The sequence below is a fragment of the Lutra lutra genome, chromosome 5 (genome assembly GCF_902655055.1).
Source record: "Lutra lutra chromosome 5, mLutLut1.2, whole genome shotgun sequence".
Classification (NCBI taxonomy): Eukaryota; Metazoa; Chordata; class Mammalia; order Carnivora; family Mustelidae; genus Lutra; species Lutra lutra.
In genome coordinates, this window is record NC_062282.1 from 13,437,497 (window position 1) to 13,460,351 (window position 22,855).

General features: G+C 43.9%; 1 protein-coding gene across 1 annotated transcript in view; it reads right to left on the minus strand.

The window, feature by feature from the left end:
* Window positions 1–22,855, minus strand: part of RETREG1 (reticulophagy regulator 1) — a 130,185-nt gene that overhangs the window by 72,039 nt on the left and 35,291 nt on the right. The window contains exon 3 of the mRNA XM_047731877.1: window positions 19,496–19,526. Within this exon, the coding sequence (XP_047587833.1) occupies window positions 19,496–19,526 (31 nt within the window). The remainder of the gene's footprint in view (window positions 1–19,495; window positions 19,527–22,855) is intronic.

Sequence of the window (22,855 nt, forward strand, 5' to 3'; positions counted from 1 at the left end):
TTTACTAAAAATACAGCTTCGCTTTTGTGATGAAAGCTAGCTTTAGAGATATTAAAAGTAAACTTTTAACAAGAGAAGAGAAACACCTTGCAGTCACAAAAGCACAGCTTGTCTCTCCAACATGGAGACTGTCCCTGCCATCACACTGAGTTAGGGCTCTGACCTCGTAGCCTTGCAGCGTGGGGACACCAAAGTCCCATTTTCTTCCTCATTATGGGCATGTGATGAAACATTTTAAATTCTTACTTTAAATTTTAACTATACCTCTCTTTGCCAATGTATTGTTTACAAGGTCATATTCTAGAAAAGGAAATCGAAGCTGGTTGACAGAGGACAGAGTAGGATGTGGAGTTCAGCCTGGCTCTGGGGAGGGATGGGCATGGAAAGTTTTCCTCCACCACTTTGGTCAAGTAATTTACCCAGGTTTTGGTGTCCTTGTCTCGTAAATGGAGCTACGACTTCCCACCTCGTCCACTGTCATGAAGATAAATTAGGTAACACGGAAAGCATCTAGCACTGTGCCCAGCAATATTGAGCACTAATAGATGATGGTTATTAGTGGGTTATCAGCACCATCATCCAGGCTCCTCCCACTTCCTCAACTACCCTTCACTGCACTCCAAGCTTCTGCACTGCAAGCGGCTTCTGTTCCTGGTAACTTCTAGCCTCTGCTTCCTTGCATTATTTGGTTCCAGTTTCCATGGGATACTCTGAGTCCAAAGTAGAACTCCTCCCTTATTAATGCTAGATGGAGGGGTTTCTGTTTGTCGTGACCACAGAAGCTTCCTTGGAAAGACAGGTAAATTAGAGACTCGTGGTTTTCCCCGTCCACAATGCCGCCCCAGGGTCATCTGGAGCACAGGCCCTGCAGGGGGCCAAGGTGAAGGTCCTGGACCAGATGCACTGCTGGGTTAGGACAAAACATATCACATGGGTGGGGCACTAAAACCTGTATCCCGTAATGAGAGAAGCGCAACAAGTCCAGTCTTCACAGGTCATGGAAAACCAAGCTATGAGATTCAATGACCAAAATCCTAAGGTAAAACAAAACAAAAGACTAAAAAGAAAATTTCCTTTGGTACTTCTGTTTTTTCATTGCACAAATCTCTCCTTCTACCCTCCCCCAACCCCTGTCTTCTCTAAAATAAATAAATCTTTTCTAAAAAAAGAGAAATACTCAACCTTTGAAAAGAGGTACATGTGTTAGGTGCAACACATTACCTCAAAGATCCTGCTATAATTTAAATACGAGACACCTATTATTACAGCTGATTGGAAAACATAGATGCTGATACACATGCAAACAGTAGATCCCAGTTTTGAAATATAATCGATGTGAGCACAAAAAAATCTGGTGGCCTTCAAATATCCTGCCTCTGTTTCTTCCATTGTCTTAAGATTATCACTTCAATGAGCAAAACAGACTCAAACTAAATATAATCGAGGACTTCCTCCTCCTAAGGCATGATGCACCAATGAAAACACTTTCTGATGATGTAATACCCCCAGCTCTTTTTATCCTGCTGCCCGCAGGCTCTCTTTATGTAGAACAAACAGCTATGGAATCTCTTAGGAATCATTTGAAAAGTGAATTGATACAGCTTTGACTATGCCTGACAATGTACAAGCCTCTTATTATTTCTACCACCTCCCTGGCATTTGAGACCTTCTCCCTCATTCCAACATCAAGGGAAATACAATGAAATCCCCACATAAATGGTGGTCCTGTGCTAGATGTCCAGCAGAGTGCCTTCCACACAGCAGGTGTCTTGGAAGAATGGAGCCATTGACTCATGCTCGAGATGCTGACAGGGAAAGGGACCCCAAAGTTTAAGCAGGGATCCAAAAAAGCAAGGCTCTATTAGAGACCTCACTACAGGGTGACCATGGGAACTGTCACCTCCCTTTCTCTATTCACAACCAAAACACTGACATTGGTCAAGTGTTTCTTTCCTTTACAAATATCACAAGAAGTTCAAGTGAAACACTTCAGAGTCAGGCCCGGGATAAAAGCTATTTTATCGCAAGAAAGCATAGCTGGCTAATGAGCTCCTGACCAGGTAACGGGAATTTGGTTTCTTCCAAATACACAGACATTTTTAACATATTTTTTTTTAAAGATTTTATTTTTATTTATTTGACAGAGAGAGATCACAAGTAGACGGAGAGGCAGGCAGAGAGAGAGAGAGAGAGAGAGGGAAGCAGGCTTCTTGCTGAGCAGAGAGCCCGATGCGGGACTCGATCCCAGGACCCTGAGATCATGACCTGAGCCGAAGGCAGCAGCTTAACCCACTGAGCCACCCAGGTGCCCCGTAATACACAGACATTTTTAATACAATCTACCTTCACTCTCTTCCGCTCACAGAGCTTAGCCCACAACCGCTTCTCTCATTAACTTTGCTGAATAACCGTGAGTGTATTACTGATGATGGGAACTTATGATCCCAAAACAGTAACTCCTGTTTTAGCAACATTAATCTTGGCTCCAGATAGGTGGATGATTTTGTTAAAGAACGTATCTGGTTCTTCTAAGTTCTCCTTTCAGTATGTGTAATGAGACCCTTCTGTAAATAAAAAGATATATAATATGTTCAGTGGTCAGTCCTATAATTACAGTAGCTTTTAGAAAGCCCTTCAGCTCTAGGAGCATCTGGGTGGGTCAGCTGGTTAATTGTCCCACTGACCTGTTTCAGCTCAGGTCATGATCTCAGGGTTGTGAGACTGAGTCCCATGTCGGGTTCTGCACTGGTTGTGGAGACTGCTTAAGATTCTCTCTCTTTTTCTCCCCTGTCACTCCCCAACCCACTTACACATGGATGTGCTTGGTCGCTCTCTCTAAAATAAAACAAAAAAATCCCTTCAACTCTATGAACACACACACACATATGCACCACCACAATGTTAAATTTGCCAATAATTTCATATCCTCCAATTATTAGTGGGTAAAATGGTTCTGGTTTGGAAAGATAGAAGAGTAATAAGGAACTGAGTAAATTCCTTAAAATTTGTGCTGGGTAAAACTAACAATTATGGCAAAAATCCAAGAAGTTCCTATAAATATTAAGGGTTAAGAAAAGGTGGTTAAAGTAGCTATCTTCAGAAATAAATAGGGAAACCGGACGTAAAAGCTTTTATCCTATAAATGAAAAAAAAATACACATCAAAAAATATTTGGAACATAGAATAAAAACCAATATAACCATATGAAAAATATCTTAACCTAATAATAAAAAACCCTAATGCCAGACCAAATTATGAGTCACAATTCTTCAAACCTTGTAGTAGTGTTACATGTCCACACCCTTGTCACGGCCTATAGAAAGGGGATGTATTTTCCCCTTTGACTTCCTTGATCAATGACTTCCTTTGGCCAACTGGAAATTAACAGGGAGAAGCCTGAAATGTACATGAATGACTGGGTTTGCCCTTTTAGGTTCCTATAGTCTTTGTCCCTCAGAACAATTTGCCTTGGATAGCCTCTAATCCAACAAGGCCGAAAGGCTGAGGAGGAGGCCTAGGTACACCCAAAGCTTGGAGCCACGTCCAGCCCAAACCAGATGAACCCCAGCTGGTCTACAGATACACAAGCAAGAAGCAAATGCGAACTGTGCGCCCCTGAGATCTGTATGCTTATTACACAGCAATGCGTGACCATGATAGCGCCTTACTCTGTAAAGAGAAAAGTATGGCAATCGGAGAAGCATGCCATATTCGTTATCGGTCCTGTTTCTGTTTAGCCTCATGTGGACTGCTGATTAAAAAATATATCTATATTTAGAGGATCTTGAGAGCACTTATTACAGCCTTTTCGTCCAACAATATTTTATGTAGATCCACTTTTATATTTTGTCTGCAAAATTTCTAATTCTATATAACATGGAAAAGGAGCCAGGATCTATCAGACTGGAGGGCTTGGAGAGGGGAGGGTAATCAGGATTGGTTAATGACTTTGCTCTTGATGCTGTCTTGATGTTAGGTGACCTAGCCATTTGACTCCCACTTCTTCTCAGACCTTACCACAATGTCAGACCCGTGGTAGTGGCTGTCAAGTTATCTTCCAAAGGTGTCAAAATAGGAGTGAAGGTAGCATGTGCCTGAAAACAGCTCATGACCCATGACCCACGCCCAAGTATTCACAACATCCCTCGAAATAACGATGTAATTCAGGAGTTCCAGAACACAATGGTAACAGACAGGAAAGAGTACCCAAAAAAGAACATGAAATGGAACATTTCTTCTTTGTATCTAAAAAGGAGGGTCATGAGGTGCTAGAACTATTTAACCAACAGCTACTAGCAATAATCCCTCTGGACTGAGAACTCGGGAGTGCTGGACAGCTTATCATTATGATTTTGTTTCATAAAGATATTTTCCAGGCTTGGACTGCCTATAGCTTCACCCTGCTCTCTAAATCTGCATTCGTATGAATCGTATCCATCAGTGAATTCCCTCTATTTCCCCTCATTATTAAGTTTAAAAGGGCAAAATGAGGGACAGGGGCACAGAGAGAATCTCGGGCCAAGAGTTCACACAAAGTCTGGGTGGTGAGCTCAGACAAAGTCGTAGACACAGCATCGATGAGAGTCTCAGCTCTGGTAAAAGGAACAGTGTCAACTTTTCCCTGCCTCTACTTCTCGAAAGCACTTCCTTAGCTGGGAACAGCTTTTCTTCTATTCCAGAAATCAGTTGGGAAGTACCAAAAGAAAGAATTTTCTTCAAGGTTTTAGCTAAATATCTTCTTGCTATTATCAATCCCATAGTCTAACCAGCATGAGAAAAGTTACCAGCCATATTGTCTTTCAATGTTGAGGACTCTTGTGCCTTGATCAAGGAACAAAGCCAACCTTCTAAGTGAGTCTCTAATTTATTTCCCATGTGTCCTCCACAAAGAGCACAAACAAATTCTTCAAACCAAGATCCCTTCCCCCCTTCCATTAGGCAAGTACAAATGGTCCAACTCAATCACCTAGCTATAGGTAAGCAAGACTGTGGAGAACAGCAGTCTTTTCTATTCCAGTTTCATGAGGACCTAGATTAGGACACTCTTGTTTTGACCTCAGATCAGTTTCAGATCAATTTCTCAATTTAAAAATACAAGTTTCAGGGAGCTTGAGTGGCTCAGTCAGTTAAGCGTCTGCCTTTGGCTCAGGTCATGATCCCAGAGGTCCTGGGATCAAGTCCTACGTTGGGCTCCCTGCTCAGTGGGGAGTCTGCTTCTCCCTCTGCCTCTGCCCTCTCTGTCTCTCATGAATAAATAAAATCTTTTAAAAAAATAAAACAAACAGAAACACAAGTTTCTTTTCTTTTAATCACTGAGTCTTCATTTAAAAATTTTCTCAATTACTGAATCCTTATTTCACATTCCCAGCCTGCTGCAGTCATGAAAAGCCCTTTAAAGCAAGATGATTTCATTTGAATCTAGTCTCTGGGGAAAAAAAAAAAAGTATTTCAATGTGCAATTTATTCAAAATACACATCCATTTCTGACTTGAGGATGTTCAGCTTAATAAGCTTTGGAATTCAGACAGTTTTCTCTCCATAGCAGATGACTCTTAAGTCATGACTGAAAATATCAGTGCTCATTTTAATAAAGATAATGACAAGTGACCAAAAAAATTTAGGCAAACATCAAGAAAGAGATCGGAGGGGGGGGGTATTTTCAGTGGAAGTAAAAATACTATTCACAATCTAAAACCTACAGATCAAGAGAAATGAATACTGGAAGCCCTTCTTGTATTTTAAGTGACATTAGATGGCTCTGAAAGTTAGCGTTTAAAAATACTCTAAGAATACAAGCCAAATGACTACAGGATTATAAGTTCTCTCTCCCAGTTGTTCAGGTATTAAAAACAGGCACAAGTAAGAATAGCCTTAAAAAAAAAAACTAATAAATAGCACACAGGCAATGCAATCTACCCAATAAGGATACTGTATCACGCATTTTTGCCTCCTTTTACCAGATACCTCTATATAATAACATGCCCCCCCATTTCCCTCCTTCCTGCATGCTTTCTCCCCTTTAAAAAATAAATGAGAAAGGGAGCATGACTAAAATGACAAGTGAAGGACACACTCTTCTGGCCTGTGCCCACTTTCCTAAAGCTACCTTCCATTTTCCCATAGGATTCGTGGACAATGAGCAAAGCCCACCCCTTGCCCAGGTTCCCCTCTCTCCTCGGACAGGATCCTGCCCCCTCAGGACGGTGCAGACTGGCTCCCAGCAGCCAGGCGGTTGGTCCAAGGTGCCGTCTGCTGGACAAAAGCAGTCGTGCCTGGCTACAGACCTCTCCTTCCCCCACAGGGCGTGCCTCCCTGTCCTGAAAACAAAACCAAACAAGAGAAACCAAGCTGCTCACCTGTCACCACAGTCCAAAGGCAGAACCAACCTAAATGTCCATCCACAGCTGACCAGAGAAGCGAAATGTGATTCATCCAAATAATGGAATATTTTTCAGCCCTAGAAAGGAATGAAGTGCTAACACCCAATATGGAATAGATGAGCCTTAAAAACACAATGCTATGTGAGACTAGCCAGACACAAGAAGGCCGTGTATTGTATGATTTGTGGGAAACATCTAGAAGAAGGCAAATCCATGAAGATGGAAAGCAGATTCGTGGTTTGCCAGGAGCTAGAGGGAAGGGGGATAGGGCTTCCTTTTCGGGTGAGAAAATATTCTGGAGCCCAACAGTGGTGATGGCTGCCAGATACTGAGAAGGTACAAAAGCTCACTCATGGTAAATTATGGCTTTTCTAAACACAATAAAAAAATTTTTTTTTTAACAAAAAAACTGTGGCTTTCCCTCTTTACGGATTCATTTCTCTCCACACACCCACTGCCAATATTTTCAAATGTGTGGTTCACACTACCCACCTCCATTTTCTCAGCCCTTGTTTTATCCATAAGCCCCTTAATTTGGTTTTTCACTCCAAAAAGTCTCTGCCTCCTGCATATGTATAAACAAAAGCATGGGGAACTATTTATAAAGTTCTCCACAAACACTCATATTTTTATACAATCCAGTGGCCTTCCTTGGTGCCCTCAGAGCACCATGTAGAGTCTCCTCCTTGAAACACTCTTTGCCCCTGACCTCTAAGCATGGTGTCTTCAAGACCCTTCTTGGCCATCTTGACGTCATGTGCCCTTTCCAAGCTCCTACTTGCCCAGTAGGAACATTCTGGGCTCCCTGTCCTGTATGGTGCCTCGTCCACTCGACCACTCTGGCTGGCACCTCAAGCCTCCTTGTTTCCTCCCACAAATTGGGGTCACCCTGCATTTCTTTAGTGGATGGAGATGTAAGTTGGCAAATGCACCCTCGATGTTTTCTAAACAAAGGTGGCTCTTTCACAAAGAAGGAACACAGTTTCCTATTGCCGCTGTAAGGAATCACCGAATTTGGTGGAGGAAAACCACACATTTATCGGCCTCGAGTTCTGGTGATCAGACTCTAAAGTGGGTCTGCTGGGCCACATTCTTTCTAGAAGCTCCGGGGGAGAATCTGTTTCCTGGCCTTTTCCACCTTCCAGAGGTGGCCTGCATTCCTTGACTCATGGTCCTGGGCTCTGTCCTCAAAGCCAACAGCTTAACTTAATCATATCTGCAAAGTCCCCCTTGCTGTGTAAGGCACACAGCCACCCACAAGTTCTGGGCATTAGGGGATGGACATCAATGCATTTCACGTCCAAGAGGGGAGAAAGTTCTAAGTCAAGGACAAGTGAGGGAGGTTGAGACTCTGGAGAACACACAATAAAGATCATGCAGAAGACTTCGTGAGACGTCAGAAACACACGGTAAAAGGGTGGTGAGCTCACAGTCACTGGGGCTGGTTTGCATGTGAATGTCCTCCCCACCCAGTCTGTCCCATCCCCAGGGATGCATCTTTGTCACGACTCTTTACCCTTATATTTTAACGTAGGAGGAGCAGAAACCATGAACAAGTGTGTCTATCCACGGGTAAGGTGTACACAGACAGACATAAGCTTTCACTGCATTTTTGTCCTGTAACTGGAGCAACGCAAATGTTTTTGCCCTGAAATGTGCAAGTACTGGAAACACGGCCGCCCTGCAGCCACGTTTCACCAGCAGCCCCGTTATTCTTAGCTTTCCGGACACAGGCCCGTCCCCACCCTCCCACGCCCTCTAGTGGCAGCCAGCATGCCAACAGTGCCACGTGGCAAGAAACCATTCTATACTAGGTCTGGGCCCAAGGGCTGGAACAGATTTTACACGCTTGCAAACATGCAGTGCTCTTGCCTGAGAAACTATTCACTTTATGTGTTGGGCATTTACTTTTTTTCTTTTTGTGATCTGTAGTAGTGCCGTGTAGTAAACTCAGAAACTCAAAGAAGCAGTGGACAGTCTGATAAAAGAAAGTGCCTGAAGTCCATTGAAAAGACAACATGTTAAAAAAAACTGTGGTATAGTCCTATGGTGGGATATTACGCAGCAACAACCCAGAATGAACCACAGCTATACACAGCAATATGGGTTATTCTGTTTAAAAAACATTTAGTGTTGACGTTAGTTCTAGAAGATGACATAAATATGGTACCATTTTCATAGACTCCAAAAAAATCTTAGGAATAGGTGTCTATATAATTTCAGTATATATATATGTATATGCATATATATATACACACACAAATATACATGATATATCACTTTTTTAAAGCAATGGAATGAAGACCACAAAATGTGGGGTCATTCTTGCCTTTGGCATGAGGAGGCAGCAGGAGAGGAAGGTAAAGGAGAGACAGTAGCATCAATCCTGTCTCAGGGAAAGGCTCATGTGTACTCATTTTATTATAATGTCTATAACTTACATGTATATTATATTGTTCAGAATATCAAATATTATCATTAAAGTATAATTACGGAATATGTGTAAGTTAGTAGATTGATAGATTAATAACTGATAGATGGACAGCCAGACAGACAGACCACCAACCCAGGGGTGGGTGGTTCAGAAGAGAAAACGAGGTCTTCTCAGCTCCATTCTTGTTTGAATTGCCTAAAGTCTATAGTTTGGAGCATAAGGATAGAGATATGAATCCTAGTCTGGGTGATATGATGAGTTTCCAAATTTTACTTAAGCGCAAACTCTTGGATCATGCTTCAGACATGAGAAGATGTAGTTAGTCCTGTCCCCTGTATGTGGAGGCCCAACCTTGGGCCTGTAGCTGGGCCTCAGAAAGGAAGAATTCGAGAATTTTATCCCAAGCCTCAGACACCACCTGACCTTGGAAATGAATGATTTTCATGTATTACTCAATAAAGCATTCATACTTTTTTTCACCCCAATCCTAGGAGACTTAATGTCAAGAGGCACTTGGCCTAGTCCACACCCACCCCCACCCTCGTAATGTCTCTGGCTTATTTCTGAGGCTCCGTCCTTCTGCAGAGCCCAGCTGCTTCTCTGGACATCGGCCCTGACCTTTGTTTCCAAAGATGGGCCGGCCAGTCTCTCCCCTCGTAACCAGAGCCCGGTCTCTGGACGGCAGCTCCGGAGTCGGAGCCATCAGGCACTTGGAGCCACGTTGCCCGCGGACTTCCGTGTGTCACCTCCAACAGCCACAGTCACACACCTCATTCCACCTGATGGGGCGCTCCGCCCTTCACAGTCTCTGTGCCTGGTAAAAGCTGCCATGTTCATTACAGAAAGAGAAATGTAATATGGGTCAACAAAGCCAAGAAAATAGAAACCACCTGGAGGCCCCTTGCACGGCGATACCACATGTGTATCAGCATAAAATTATAACGCCTTACATTGTACCTTCCGCGCCTATTTAAACCTATAGTTTTGGGTTTGTTTGTTTTAAGACAATTAGCAATAAAGGGTAAATTTTCAGGTTGCTAAATACTCTTTTATAATATGATCCTAATAAACTGCATAATATTCCATTTATTCCAGTTACTATGGCTGCATTAAAAAAAACTTAACTGGTATAAAAAACAATCACCCTCATATACAGCTCCTACTCAGGACCTTTGCACTTGTTCCCTCTGCTCTAGAAGCTCTTTAACCAGACATGATTCACAACCTCACCTCCTAGGCTTTGCTTAAAATCCTCAGTCAAGTCTTTGCTTGCCTGAATTATTACAACCTGGCCCTCCTGCCCATCCCTATACCCCCTCAACACCTCTTCTGCTTTAGTTTCCTTGAACATGGTTCACCATGGAACATTATGTGGGGTAGCAATTTATTTTCTGACTCCTCACTAGCACATGACAGAGTTTGCTGTGTTTTCTTCCACAAATGCCTAGAAATACTGGCAATAAAGGTACTCAGTAAATGTTCGTCGAAAGGTTGGAGGATGAACAAACAGACATATATAATTTTATGAAAAGACTGGAAGAAAACAAGCAAAACTGAGAGTGAGTTTAATTTCTGGCTGATAGGTTTATAAGGGATTTAGGTTTCTTTTTTATATGTTTCCTATATTTTAAGTTTTCAATAGCATGTATTACTTTTAAAATCGGGGTCGAGGGATATTTTAAATACTACTAGCTGAAAAGGACTATAGATACCCATGTTTGGGAACAGTAAAGGAAGAGATAGAAAAAAAGAAACAGAGACAGAGAGAGAGAAAAAAAAAAAGACCAAAACAGATCAAGAGATAGAGACACAGAAGCGGGGGGGGGGGGGGGGGGGAGTAAAGAAACAAAGAGAAATAGAGGCAGACAGAAACTTCCAGCTATCTTGGAAGTCCTAATTTATATTCAAATAATCACGACACAGGCCAGTGAAAGTTATAAGAAATGCTACGCACTAATCATTCTTTCTCTGTTTTGTTTTTTTTTTTAAATCTCATGAAGCAAGAATGCTATTAGGTAACATCAATTAGTCTAACTTAGGGGCGCCTGGGTGGCTCAGTGGGTTAAGCCGCTGCCTTCGGCTCAGGTCATGATCTCAGAGTCCTGGGATCGAGCCCCACATCGGGCTCTCTGCTCGTCAGGGAGCCTGCTTCCTCCTCTCTCCCTCTCTGCCTGCCTCTCTGCCTGCTTGTGATCTCTCTGTCAAATAAATAAATAAAAAATCTTAAAAAAAAAAAAAAGACAGCTTTAAAAAAAAAACTGTAAGTTTAAAAAAAAAATTAGTCTAACTTAGTTTAATACATTTATAAACGAACCACATTTTCAAATCCTCAGTAACTCAGGATCTACGACCTAATCAAACCTAATGAGCGTGGGGTTAAGAGAAACTGAACCATGGGTGAAAATGATCAGAGTCAGAGTTTTCATTTGTTATTAAGGGGCTGTAGGGACTCAAGGCTCTGCCATGGGAAATGGCGGTGAACACATACTTTTAATTATGCAAAAATAAAGGAGCTCTAAGTAATTTTTAAAATGGGGGTGATGGAACTCACGTTAAATGAGATTGTTATGGAGTCACATTAATTTAAAGGAATGTCAAAAACTATCAAATGCAAAAAATTATACATTATAGTAAAACATAATACTAAGGGCTTTTCACTTAAAGAGCCTTGAGTTTTAAGTCATGTAGGGCTCACCTAAGGGCTACTGTTCCCAAACCCAGACAGCCTGGCCCCTGGCTTTCCGTCCATGTTTTGACTCAATAAATCTGCTTGGATGTAAGGAGACTATGTTACTCATGAAAGGAATATGCAGCCAGAAACAGGTCTAACCATTGATTGCCCTTGTCAATAAAGCCAGTGGGCCAAGAAATGCACTTCCTCTTTGGTTTGATTTTTAATGCTTCAGGAAATGTATCCTTGGGTTGAAGGATCCATGTCGATTTCAGGGCGAGCTTTTTCTCTTGAATCCACATTCTGGACATGGGTTGCACTTCAGTTTGACAGACTCCCGAGACACAAAGACAGCCCCTCAATGTCTAGCAGGAGGCATTTTCAAAAACCTGTCAATAATTTTCTAGGTAGGTGTACCACTCATGGCAAAAAGAGAAGCAGTAGGTTTCTCCGCATCACTGTGCACACCAGCTTTAAAAACTCCTTAGAGTCCTTTGCTCCATTCTTGTCTTCAAACTGGTCTGATTTTCAAAGCACAACTTTAAAAAATGAATACAACAGATTGGAATCTGGATGAAGAACTTAGAGAAACTTTCAGACCAAGTCTCAGCAGCTCTGGCTGAGAGCTCGCCATCTGTCAGTCACTGAATAGGGCTGTTCTTCCCCAACAGAGAGGAAGAAAGGGGCTTTGACTCTCCATTGTGCAATACAGGACTACAGAATAATGCTCAATTATTATTTTGGGGGGGGAAAAAAGGAATAAAAGCCTGTTTGGATTTTTATTTTGGCAGGGTAGATAGCTCAGTAGTGTTTCGCTCCTGGGCCAGCCCAGACATCTTCAGCCAAAGACTTACTCAAGTTCAGATACGCTTATCCTAAAATTCAGCAAATTCTGATTTTAAGGGAATATTTTTTTCTAGAAATAAATCAATTTTCTTCCCATTTAATTCAAACAAAAGTATCCTTCACAGCAAAATCTTCTTTTAAAACTCAGGGAGATGTGGCTCCCCCTGTCTTTAAGTTCTGCCTGAAATTAAATTGAAAAAAAAAAAAAAATCCAGGTTTCAAATATAATGCCTTATGACAAAGGGACAAGGGCAAGGTTACAAAACACATGTCACAAGGTGACTTTAACACACATTCAAAAATGCTCAAACTGTAAAATGGACCCGTTTCATTGCACAAATCAAAAATCATTGCTGTCTGTGCCTAGCAGCAAAGAAAGGATACTTTTTAAAGATACCATGTGACGATGCAAGGCTTTTTACTTAGTAATTCACCAGGTCAATGTAATTTTGATGAGTAAGGATGATTCATAAATACTGAAAGTGCAGTTTTTGCACTAAATTCTATTCCTCAGAGGAGACAATTTAGCAAATGCTAGATGACTTTTCGCTTCTAACAGAGACATAATGTCATGCTCAAGGATTTAATTAATTACACAGCCCCTACTTAAATGCTCTGTTTGTTCTGGGCATACAAGCCAGGGCAAGCTCAGGACTTGGGTTTTACAACCAAAGATTCTTGGCTCCTTTTCCCCTGGAAAAAAATAGAACCAGCTAGAATGCTCTAACTGGCAGTTATCAGGAAGCTGACAAGGCAGAAGGGCATTTTATCCCACGAAGTGGGACCACACAGCTATTTCTCCTGAGAGCCGGTGAACACCCCTGCCATTGGACCAAAATAGAGGTAAAAAGCTCACAACTCTTGCTAATCCCTGCTGGCTTTCTGTTCAAAACAGAAACGCTGACTGTTAATTCTCTGCTATGTCTCCGAAGTCAACTCCAGGGAAGGCAAAGTAGAACTGATGTCCTCCCAAATCACTGGGAAATCAAAAATCCCAGCGCTCTCAGCCATAATTTCCCAACTCTTTCGCTGCCATGAAAAAAAATACTGACATTTTCTATAAATTGGCACTGAAGGATAAAACAAGATTTAAAAAAAAATGTATTTATTTACTTGACAGACAGAGATCACAAGTAGGCAGAGAGGCAGGCAGTGAGAGAGGAGGAAGCAGGCTCCCTGCTGAGCAGAGAGCCTGATGAGGGGCTCGAACCCAGGACCCTGAGATCATGACCTGAGCTGAAGGCAGAGGCTTTAACCCACTGAGCCACCCAGAGGCCCCGATAAAACAAGATTTTTTTTTTTTAAAGACTTCATCCATTCATTTGACACAGAGAGATGACAAGTAGATGGAGAGGCAGGCAGAGAGAGAGAGAGAATGGGAAGCAGGCTCCCTGCTGAGCAGAGAGCCCGATGCGGGACTCGATCCCAGGACTCTGAGATCATGACCTGAGCCGAAGGCAGTGGCTTAACCCACTGAGCCACTCAGGCGCCCTAAAACAAGATTTTTGATGAGAATTTTGAGAAGACCAGCTCATCAGGTTATAACATACCCGATTATTAAAGAAGTCTGTAAAGAAATTTTGAATGATCAGGATAGATGCAAGTGAAGTTATTTCTGTCTAATTTATACTTAGGAAAACCTGGTCAAAATGAAAACAATTTTCTGTTTTTAAAAGGCAGTGTGCACAATGTCTCCTTTGTTAACACACGATCTTACTCAGTAAGCTGCCGGAGTCACGTGCAGAGATAAAAAGCTCTTAGGACACTAAGGGTCAGACTGCATTTCAATAATCGAAATGAGCCCTAAGAGATGGTAATTTGGTTCAGTTGACAGACTGCACTGGATACACCTTGTCCAGGTCAGAGAGTTAGTGACTTACTGTTTATTAAAGAAATAGGTCAAGCATGAGCCCTTCTCAGAACTTACCCACTGCGAACCACAGTTTCACAAAATCAACTTTCCACATACAAAAACCAATATATGAGTAGGGTTTGATTAAAATTACCCAACTTTGGGGCGCCTGAGTGGCTCAGTGGGTTAAAGCATCTGCCTCCGGCTCAGGTCATGATCCCAGGGTCCTGGGATAGAGCCTCGCATTGGGCTCTCTGCTCAGCAGGGAGCCTGCTTCCCCCTCTCTCTCTGCCTGTCCCTCTGCCTACTTGTGATCCCTGTCAAATAAATAAATAAAATCTTAAAAAAAAAATTACCCAACTTGTATTACTGACATCAGAAATTAGATGCTGGCTTTATTGTTATTTACCAATAAAACCCACGTGAACTTTACAAATAGCCTTTAAATGCCCAGAGAAATTACACACATAATGTACAGCACCATCTTCACGCTAAATGTTGAGGGAAATACCTATATATCCATTTGTCCAACCTTCAGACACTTCGGCTCTTTCCATGTCTTGGCTGTTGTGAATAATGCTGCAGGACATCTGGGGTAAGCATCTGTTTAGGGCTGTGATGACCTTTCCCTCAGCTGCATACCCAGCAGTGGGATGGCTGGATCATGGGGCAGTTCTATTTTTAAGTTTTTAGGAACCTCCATCCTGTTTTGCATAGTGGCTACACCAATTTACATTCCCACCAACAGCGCACAAGGGTTCCTTTGGCAAGGAGCTCCTTTTTAATTTAAAAGCTTTACAACGGCATCATGAAGATAGAATGGTCCATTATTTGCTTCACCTTTTTACAGTGAATATAATGATCTTTAAGTGAGGCAATTAAAGCCCCACCGAGAGAAGGCCTGGCTCATTCTGAGATTGAGACAAGGCAAACCAGCCATGGAAGCGGAAAGACCCGAATCCCACAACGCTCACATGAGCAAAACAGGACCTTTCGGCCTCAGAAGATCCTCTCCTACAGCACTGTATTTTGTCCTTCAAATAAAGTGGTTTTGAATTTTTCAATATGAAAAACACAAGCACTGCCCAGTACCAGACACCAAGAATCACCATAAGCAACACACCAAATCAAAGAAATTAGAGGAATAAATATTGTAATTTCACAACTCTGTGATGAAGAGAGAACAGAATACAATTATGCAGGAGAAACTGCAGGAACTCAGCTGTCCGAAAGAATGAAAACTTGCCATTGGCGATGACATGGATGGAGCTAGAGAGGATTATGTTAAGTGAAATAAGGCAATCAGAGAAAAACAGGTATCCTGATTTCACTCAAATGTGGGATTTAAGAAACAAAGTAGATGAACATGGGAAGGGGAATTAAAAAAAAGAAAGAGGGAGGCAAACCATAAGAGACTCCTAACTATGGAGTTAAGGGAGGTGGGTGGGGGATGGGCTAGATGGGTGATGGGTCTCTAGGGCGCTAGTTTTGATGAGCACTTATACTCAAGTGAAAAATCACTACATTCTACTCCTGAAACCAATATCACACTAAATGTTAACTAGCTAGAATTTAAATAAAAATCGGAAAAAAAAAAAAAAAGCAGTGAGAAAATACCGGAAAGTATCCTTTCTACTGCACATTAAATCCCTTTTAAAGAGTCACTGGTCAAACAAAAATGTAACAAGACAATTAAGCTGCTAATCACCAGCTAGAATTCTGGTCCCAATTCCGACATGGGGCGGGGGGCCCGTGGGCAGCGGGCAGGAGGGATACTTTCTCCACACCACCTAGCTCTTCTAGGTCACCAGCTAAGCGTTCTACAACTCAACTTGATTTTGACATTATCTACCTGGACGAAGATAGTGTCAGAGCCCCCAGGTTAAGGTTCTGACACACAAGACCGTCCCCTCCCCCACTGCAGATGCCAAGTGCAACCCAAAGGAGGGGATTATTGGAACCTCCAATCCATAGCAGGTTGGTCAGCTGTGCTTCTGACCAACCTGCTATGGATTGGAGGTTCCAATAATCCCCTCCCTTGTGTTCTATTCATTGGCTCCAGCAGCTCCCAGAACTCAAACATTGTACTTACTAGATTACAGGTTTGTTACAAAAGATCTAACTCAGAAACATCCAGCAAGAAGAGAAGCATAGGGCATGGTAAAGAGACAGAATGGAGAGCTTCCGTGCCCTCCCTCAGCGTGCTGCTCCCACACAGATTGCGTGTCCACCCACCTGGAAGCTCTCCAAACTCTGTCCTTTTAGGTTTTTATGGAGGCTTCATTCCATAGGCACGATCGATTAAATTATCGACCATTGGTGATTGATTCAACCTCCAGCCCCTCTCCCTTCCCCAGAGAACGGGAACAGGACTGAAAGTTCCAGCCCTCCAACCACAAGGTTGGTTCTCCTGCCAGTCAGCCCCCATGCTTGGTGCAGTAGAAAGGCCACCTCGTTAACATAAAGAAGACACCTTTCTCTCAACAATTAGGAAATTGTAAAAGTTTTAGTGACTCTGAAACTTGGGGACAAAGGCCCAATCTATATTCTTATAATAAATCACAATATCTCAAACACACTAATACGTCGAATTGCATTACAGACTTTATAGGGCTGGAGGGGATATTTGAAATGATTCTCTCTCTCACCTCCTCAGCGGATGAGAAGAACTGAGGCCAAGAGTGAAATGAACTTGGCAAGATCACCAGCTTTGGGACAGGGACCAGGATGAACCTGAATACATATCTAGGTAATTGTGAAGTGAATGAGACCCTCCCTTAAAATGACAGGTTATTTCCAGGGCACCTGTGTGGTGCAGCTGGTCATGTGACCGACTCTTGGTTTGGGCTCAGGTAATAATCTTAGGGTTGTGAAACGGAGCCCTGCACTAGGCTCCTCGCTCAGTGGGAGTCTGCTGGAGTTTTTCTCTCCCTCTCCTTCTGCCCTCCCCGCCGTCCTGTGCTCGCTCTCTGCCTTCCTCTCTCTCACGGAGATAAATACATCTAAAAAAAAAAAAAAGTTATCTCCATTATAATGCCTTCTCCAGACGCACACGAGCACTTTACCAAAGTGGTGAAATATTATACATCTTAAAAAAGCCTTATTATACAGAGCTACTCACTCCCTGACCAAACCCAATGTTGGCAAAGTGAGCTGCTAGGTCCTGCTCACTATTTTATTTTTTCCAAATGATTATCAAACACTCAAATAGCTTCTATTATTTTTTAATTTTTTTATTTTTTCAGCATAACAGTATTCATTATTTTTGCACCACACCCAGTGCTCCATGCAATCCGTGCCCTCTACAATACCCACCACCTGGTGCCCCCAACCTCCCACCCCCACCCCTCAAATAGCTTCTAAACAGGCAACTTGTGTTAGAAGGGCTAGGACAGCAAGAGCACTGGAAAAAGCAGGCAGTTCTACCTTCACCAGTCAAAATAAGTACCAGTAAGTCACAAAGTGCCTTTTAAAATTCCCTTGAAATTATACTAGATCCCTGGGTTGCATCATCCACCTAACCAAAATTAAGGAGCAAGCTCAATTTCTTCACTTGCCCAGGAAGCTTAGATGCACACCCAAGGAGATCTGGTGTGTCTGCTGTGGGCGGGACACGAACCCAAGCCCCGAACTGCCAGCCAGGCCAGCCAGGCCAGCCAGGGGTGGTTTGTGCCTAGAGGAGCCTACATGCCACATGGGCACCATCGTTAGCCAATTTCAAATCATTCTCTCTGATTCTGTTCTTTTATTATTATTATTATTATGTTACATCAGTCACCATACAGTACATCATTCATTACTGATGTTGTGTTCCATGACTCATTGTTTGCATATAACACCAGTGCTCCATGTAATACGTGTCTCTTTAATACCCACCACTGGGCTTATCCATCCCCCCACTCCGCTCCCTCTAAACCCTCAGTTTGATTCCCGGAGTCCATAGTCTTTCATTGTTCATCTCCCATTCTGATTCCCACCTCCCCTTCATTTTCCCCTCCCTTCTCCCCATGTCCCCCATGCTATTCCTTATGCTCCACATATAAGTGAAGCCATATGCTATTTGTCTTTCCCTGTTGGACTTATTTCACTCAGCATAATCTCCTCCAGTCCCATTCCTCTTGATACAAAAGTTGGGTATTCATCCTTTCTGATGGAGGCATAATATTCCATTGTATATATGGACCACATCTTCTTTATCCATTCATCTGTTGAAGGGCATCTCAGCTCCTTCCATGGTTTGGTGATTGTGGCCATTGCTGCTATGAACATTGGGGTGCACATGGCCCTTCTTTTCACCACATCTGTATCTTTGGGGTAAATACCCAGTAGTGCAATCGCTGGGTCATAGGGTAGCTCTATTTTTTTTTTTTTTTAAAGATTTTGTTTATTTATTTGTCAGAGAGAGAGAGAGAGAGAGCAAGCACAGGCAGACAGAGTGGCAGGCAGAGGCAGAGGGAGAAGCAGGCTCCCTGCCGAGCAAGGAGCCTGATGTGGGACTCGATCCCAGGACGCTGGGATCATGACCTGAGCCAAAGGCAGCTGCTTAACCAACTGAGCCACCCAGGCGTCCCAGGGTAGCTCTATTTTAAACTTTTCAGATCCTGTACTCATCCACAGCCTTCTGGTCTTAATTTGATTTGCCAAGCAGATTTCCCCTGCTTAAAATAACCAACTTGGTGAAACCTGACAAACATTACTCTGGCCCGGTGGTCAAGGTGAACACCATAAGTGATAAATCACATCAATGGGAAGTACCCTTGATGCAATGTGATGACAACGCACTTTACCCAAACCCACAACCACACACCAGATTCTCATAAAGGGACACCCTACAGTGTATCTGACTAGTACTCCTCCAAACTGTCAAGGTCAACAAAAATAAGAAAACTCTGAGGAGCCCGAGAAGGTATGTCTATGAAATGCACTGTGGAATCCTGGATGGGATCCTAGAATCAAAAAAGGACATCAGGCAAAAACTAGGGAAATCTGTACATAGCATGGATTTTAGCTAATAAGAAGATATTGATTATGGGCTCATTAATGACGACAACCTATGGTGGTAATGTAACATTACTACGTGAAGAGAAGAAAGGTAAGGAATGTAGTCTTTGTATATGGAAATTCTGTACTCTCTTCTCGATTTTCTGTAAATCTCAACTGTTCTAAAACATAATATCAATTTTAAAGGAGAGAACTAATTGATGGATTTGAATCCATTGGACATCTTGGAAGCTCAGTCACCTACCTTACTCTTAGGTGATAACATTGGGGAAAAAAAAAAAAAAACCACAACAAACAACCAAGTTCCTTACCTTTCGCTGAGGCTTCTCCACAACTGTGCACCTGTAACAAGGACAGGCCAAAAGCAAGGCATTAACGGAGGTTTTTTTCTCTTGAGGCATTTCTCAACTTAGAAATATTCCGAGCTATTTAACATTAAATGCTTAGGGGCACCTGGGTGGCTCAGTCGGTTAAATGCCTGCCTTCATCTCAGGTCATGATCCCAGGGTCCTGTACTTAGATCCTGTACGCATGGGTCTCCTTTCCCTTTCCTTCTGCCTCCCCCAGGCTCGTGTTTGTGCACACACACACTCTCTCTCTCTCTCAAATAAATAAATTCTAAAAAAAGAAAAAATGCTGAGCTATTTAAACGCTAGGAATTATCAAACCATTCAGTGGATACTTTGGCACCATAGATAATACAGTGGTTAGGCCGTGAATATTTGAGATCCTGTTACACGCAAAACACTCGGATAGGTGCCGTGAGAGACAGGGCCCTCCATCACACGTGGCCCTGCTTCGGGGACTCGACTGTTCAGTAGGGCAGTCCTGGCAAACTCTCAAGTCCATGTGAACTGGGGCAGGTGGTGTAGGAACTACCCAAAAAGCCCAAACCATGAGAGTTGAGGGACGAGAGAAAATCAGGCTGCTCAGGGAAGTACCCGTAACCAAGGCAGCATTTCAGGTGGGCTTTAAAACGGCACAGACAAAAGAATTAAGACAGCTGCTACTTGAGAAAGGAGATTTTTGTCTATTCATTCTTTAGGGATTTTGAGCTTATATCTAGGCTCAAATGAAATCAAGAGAAAAAAATGTATACTTAGATAAAGCATCTGCTTTCTTAACTGGCTTGCTTTTTCATCATGCTATATCTTACTATTATGCCCCAGCTACCTGCCTTAATGAGGTGCAGTATTAGAAATGGCCTCGAGGTGGTTTCCGCATTTTCCCATGAAATGAATGCCAACGATTGGTGTCCGTCTTGTTCTGCAGCATCCCCTAGCAAAGATCTATGCAACAAATTCCTAAAATTGAGTCCCAGGGAAAAAAAAAAAAGTGTTTTCTCAAAATTGCTTGCATTCTTTCATCAGACTATTAGAAGAACTGTTCAGTTGGTCTAGCTTCCCTTTTTGCCTTGGCTGTCGGTAAGCCCGGGGGTGAATCTGTCGCTCAGTTACAGTCACCATATTAGAATCCTGTTCCTCTACTACACCTTTTTAAAAGAGTCTGATTTTTTTATGATCCCTATAAGCTTTTGGGGTTAGATGGTATATATTTGGGGTTAGATGACATGTCAAACAAAGCACTAATCAATTGCAAAAGAATCCAAGGAATTCTGAACTCCCGTGAGGCCTCGAGCTGACGTTGGGGAGTGGGATAAAGTCAAGCATGAACAACCCACCCCTCATAGGACATTTCTCAGTTAACACTGGCGCCAAGAGTGAGAAAGTAGGTAACACTGTGGGGTGTTAGCTGGTTCAGTCTGTCATTAAAAGTGAGGAAAAGGAGTATGGTTGCTGGCTAAGGGGACAAGGACATTGACAACGGCAAGGACAGGAGCACCGCAGTCACGGAGCACAGAGCAGGCTGGGGCCGTGCGGGCTGGGGGGCAGCACAGGGGGAAGAGGCTGAGCTGGACAGCATTTGCACTGAAAGCTGCGAGCGCGTTCCTGGGGAGCAAGGGGGTGGCAGAACAGGGCTTAAACAGGCAGTGCCCGTTTCCCTGGAGGAGGGGATGGAGAGACAGAGGGGGAAACGCTCCACAGGTGGCCTCGTGGGGACCTGCTGAGCCCTCCTCCCGCCTCACAGGGTGGTACTGGAAAGGATATTAAAGGAAGCCAGTGGTGGAAGTTCTGGGCTCTTCTGTAATGAGAGAGAAGAGGGAGGCAATCGAGGACCAGCCTAGGGCTGCAGAGAAGTTCCCCAGGGCGTGGAGGAAGAGGAAGCGAGCCCTCAAGGCAGGTACCAGGAAGACGGAGTGAGAAAGCCACCACAGCTGGAGGCCCCTCACGCTGCTTCTGGTAGGTTCCACAAAGACTAATGCACCTGAAAGGATCGCCACTCTTGGGCTCACCTATGTTCTAGGGAGCATCTAAGATGGCATTAAAGATAACGATGCGGGGGGGGGGCGCCTTGGGGGCTCAGTCGGTGAAGTGCTTGCTTTCGGCTCAGGTTGTGATCTCAGGGTCCTGGGATTCCGCACAGCGGGGCCCTGGGCTGGCAAGTCCGCAGAGGCCGCTCTGGCCAGCTCCGCGAGGGGCTCAAATGGGCCTTTGCCTACAACGACTCCACCGAAGGAGGCCTGGGAGCCCCCTGTTCCTCCGGCCCCAGGCTGGGGGGTGCTGGGAAAGCACAGCCCCAAGTCCCAGTTCTCCTGGTGGTTTCCAGTTCTCCTTGGGGCAGGAGCAATGCTGTCCTCAGAGCAAGGCCACTCTGTTAAAACCCTGATGGAAAGCTTGGCCCAGGCCACAGGACGGCCCTGCAGGGTGGGGCACGAGCACTCCCTGGGCCAGGGAGCCGGGGGTGGGTCCAGAAAGCAATAGAAGCTCTGCATTGAAGTGGGCTGCGCACAGAAAGGCGCCCCACACAGACTCCCCGAGGAGTGAGCAAACCTGCATTAACCCCGTTGTTCAGGCTCTGCACCAGCGCTGAACCGCGCCAACAGTCACAGCGCCCGAGCCACTTCTGTTCCATGCTCTTGAGCGACCCTCACACAACTGTGTGGTTGTGGGTTGTCGGTCTCTGCCATTTCACAGGATAAGGTGACTGAGTGACTGTGGGCCTTTCTGCCCGGAACCCTGCAAAATCCTATTTTCTATGGAAAAAGGGAAGTACCATGTGGGATTCAGTCAAGGATCAGGAGATGGGATGACTGTCCTGGGTCATCCAGGTGGGCCCCAAATGCGATCACAAGTATCCCCGCAAGAGAGAGGCGGAGGGAGGTCTAGTGAGGATGGAAGAGTAGAGGGGGCCGTGAGCACAGAGGCAGGGAGTGGACTGACGAGGCTGTAACCACCCGAGGCTGGGAGAGGCAAGGAAAGCTTCCCTAGAGCCTCAGGAAGGGACGCAGCCCTGCCAGCGGCTTGATTTTTGGCTCCACACTACTGATTTTGCACGAGGGGCCTCCAGAAGAGTGAGAGACGAGACTTCCATTGTTCTGAGCCACACGCTGATGAGGGTTTGTTACCGTAGCCCCAGGACACTGACACAGCCCATGACAGGTGCCCTCCGCGCTGGGAAGTGGCGTGAATGAGCTCAAGGCTAGACCCTTCAGGCTCATATTCTCCCAACTCTCCCACCTTAGTCTGGTAAAGGACTGAACCTTTGTAACCAGAGGGGTCCTGCCCATTAGAACATGGAAGTCCCATGTTCCCAAGAACATCAAGCCAATG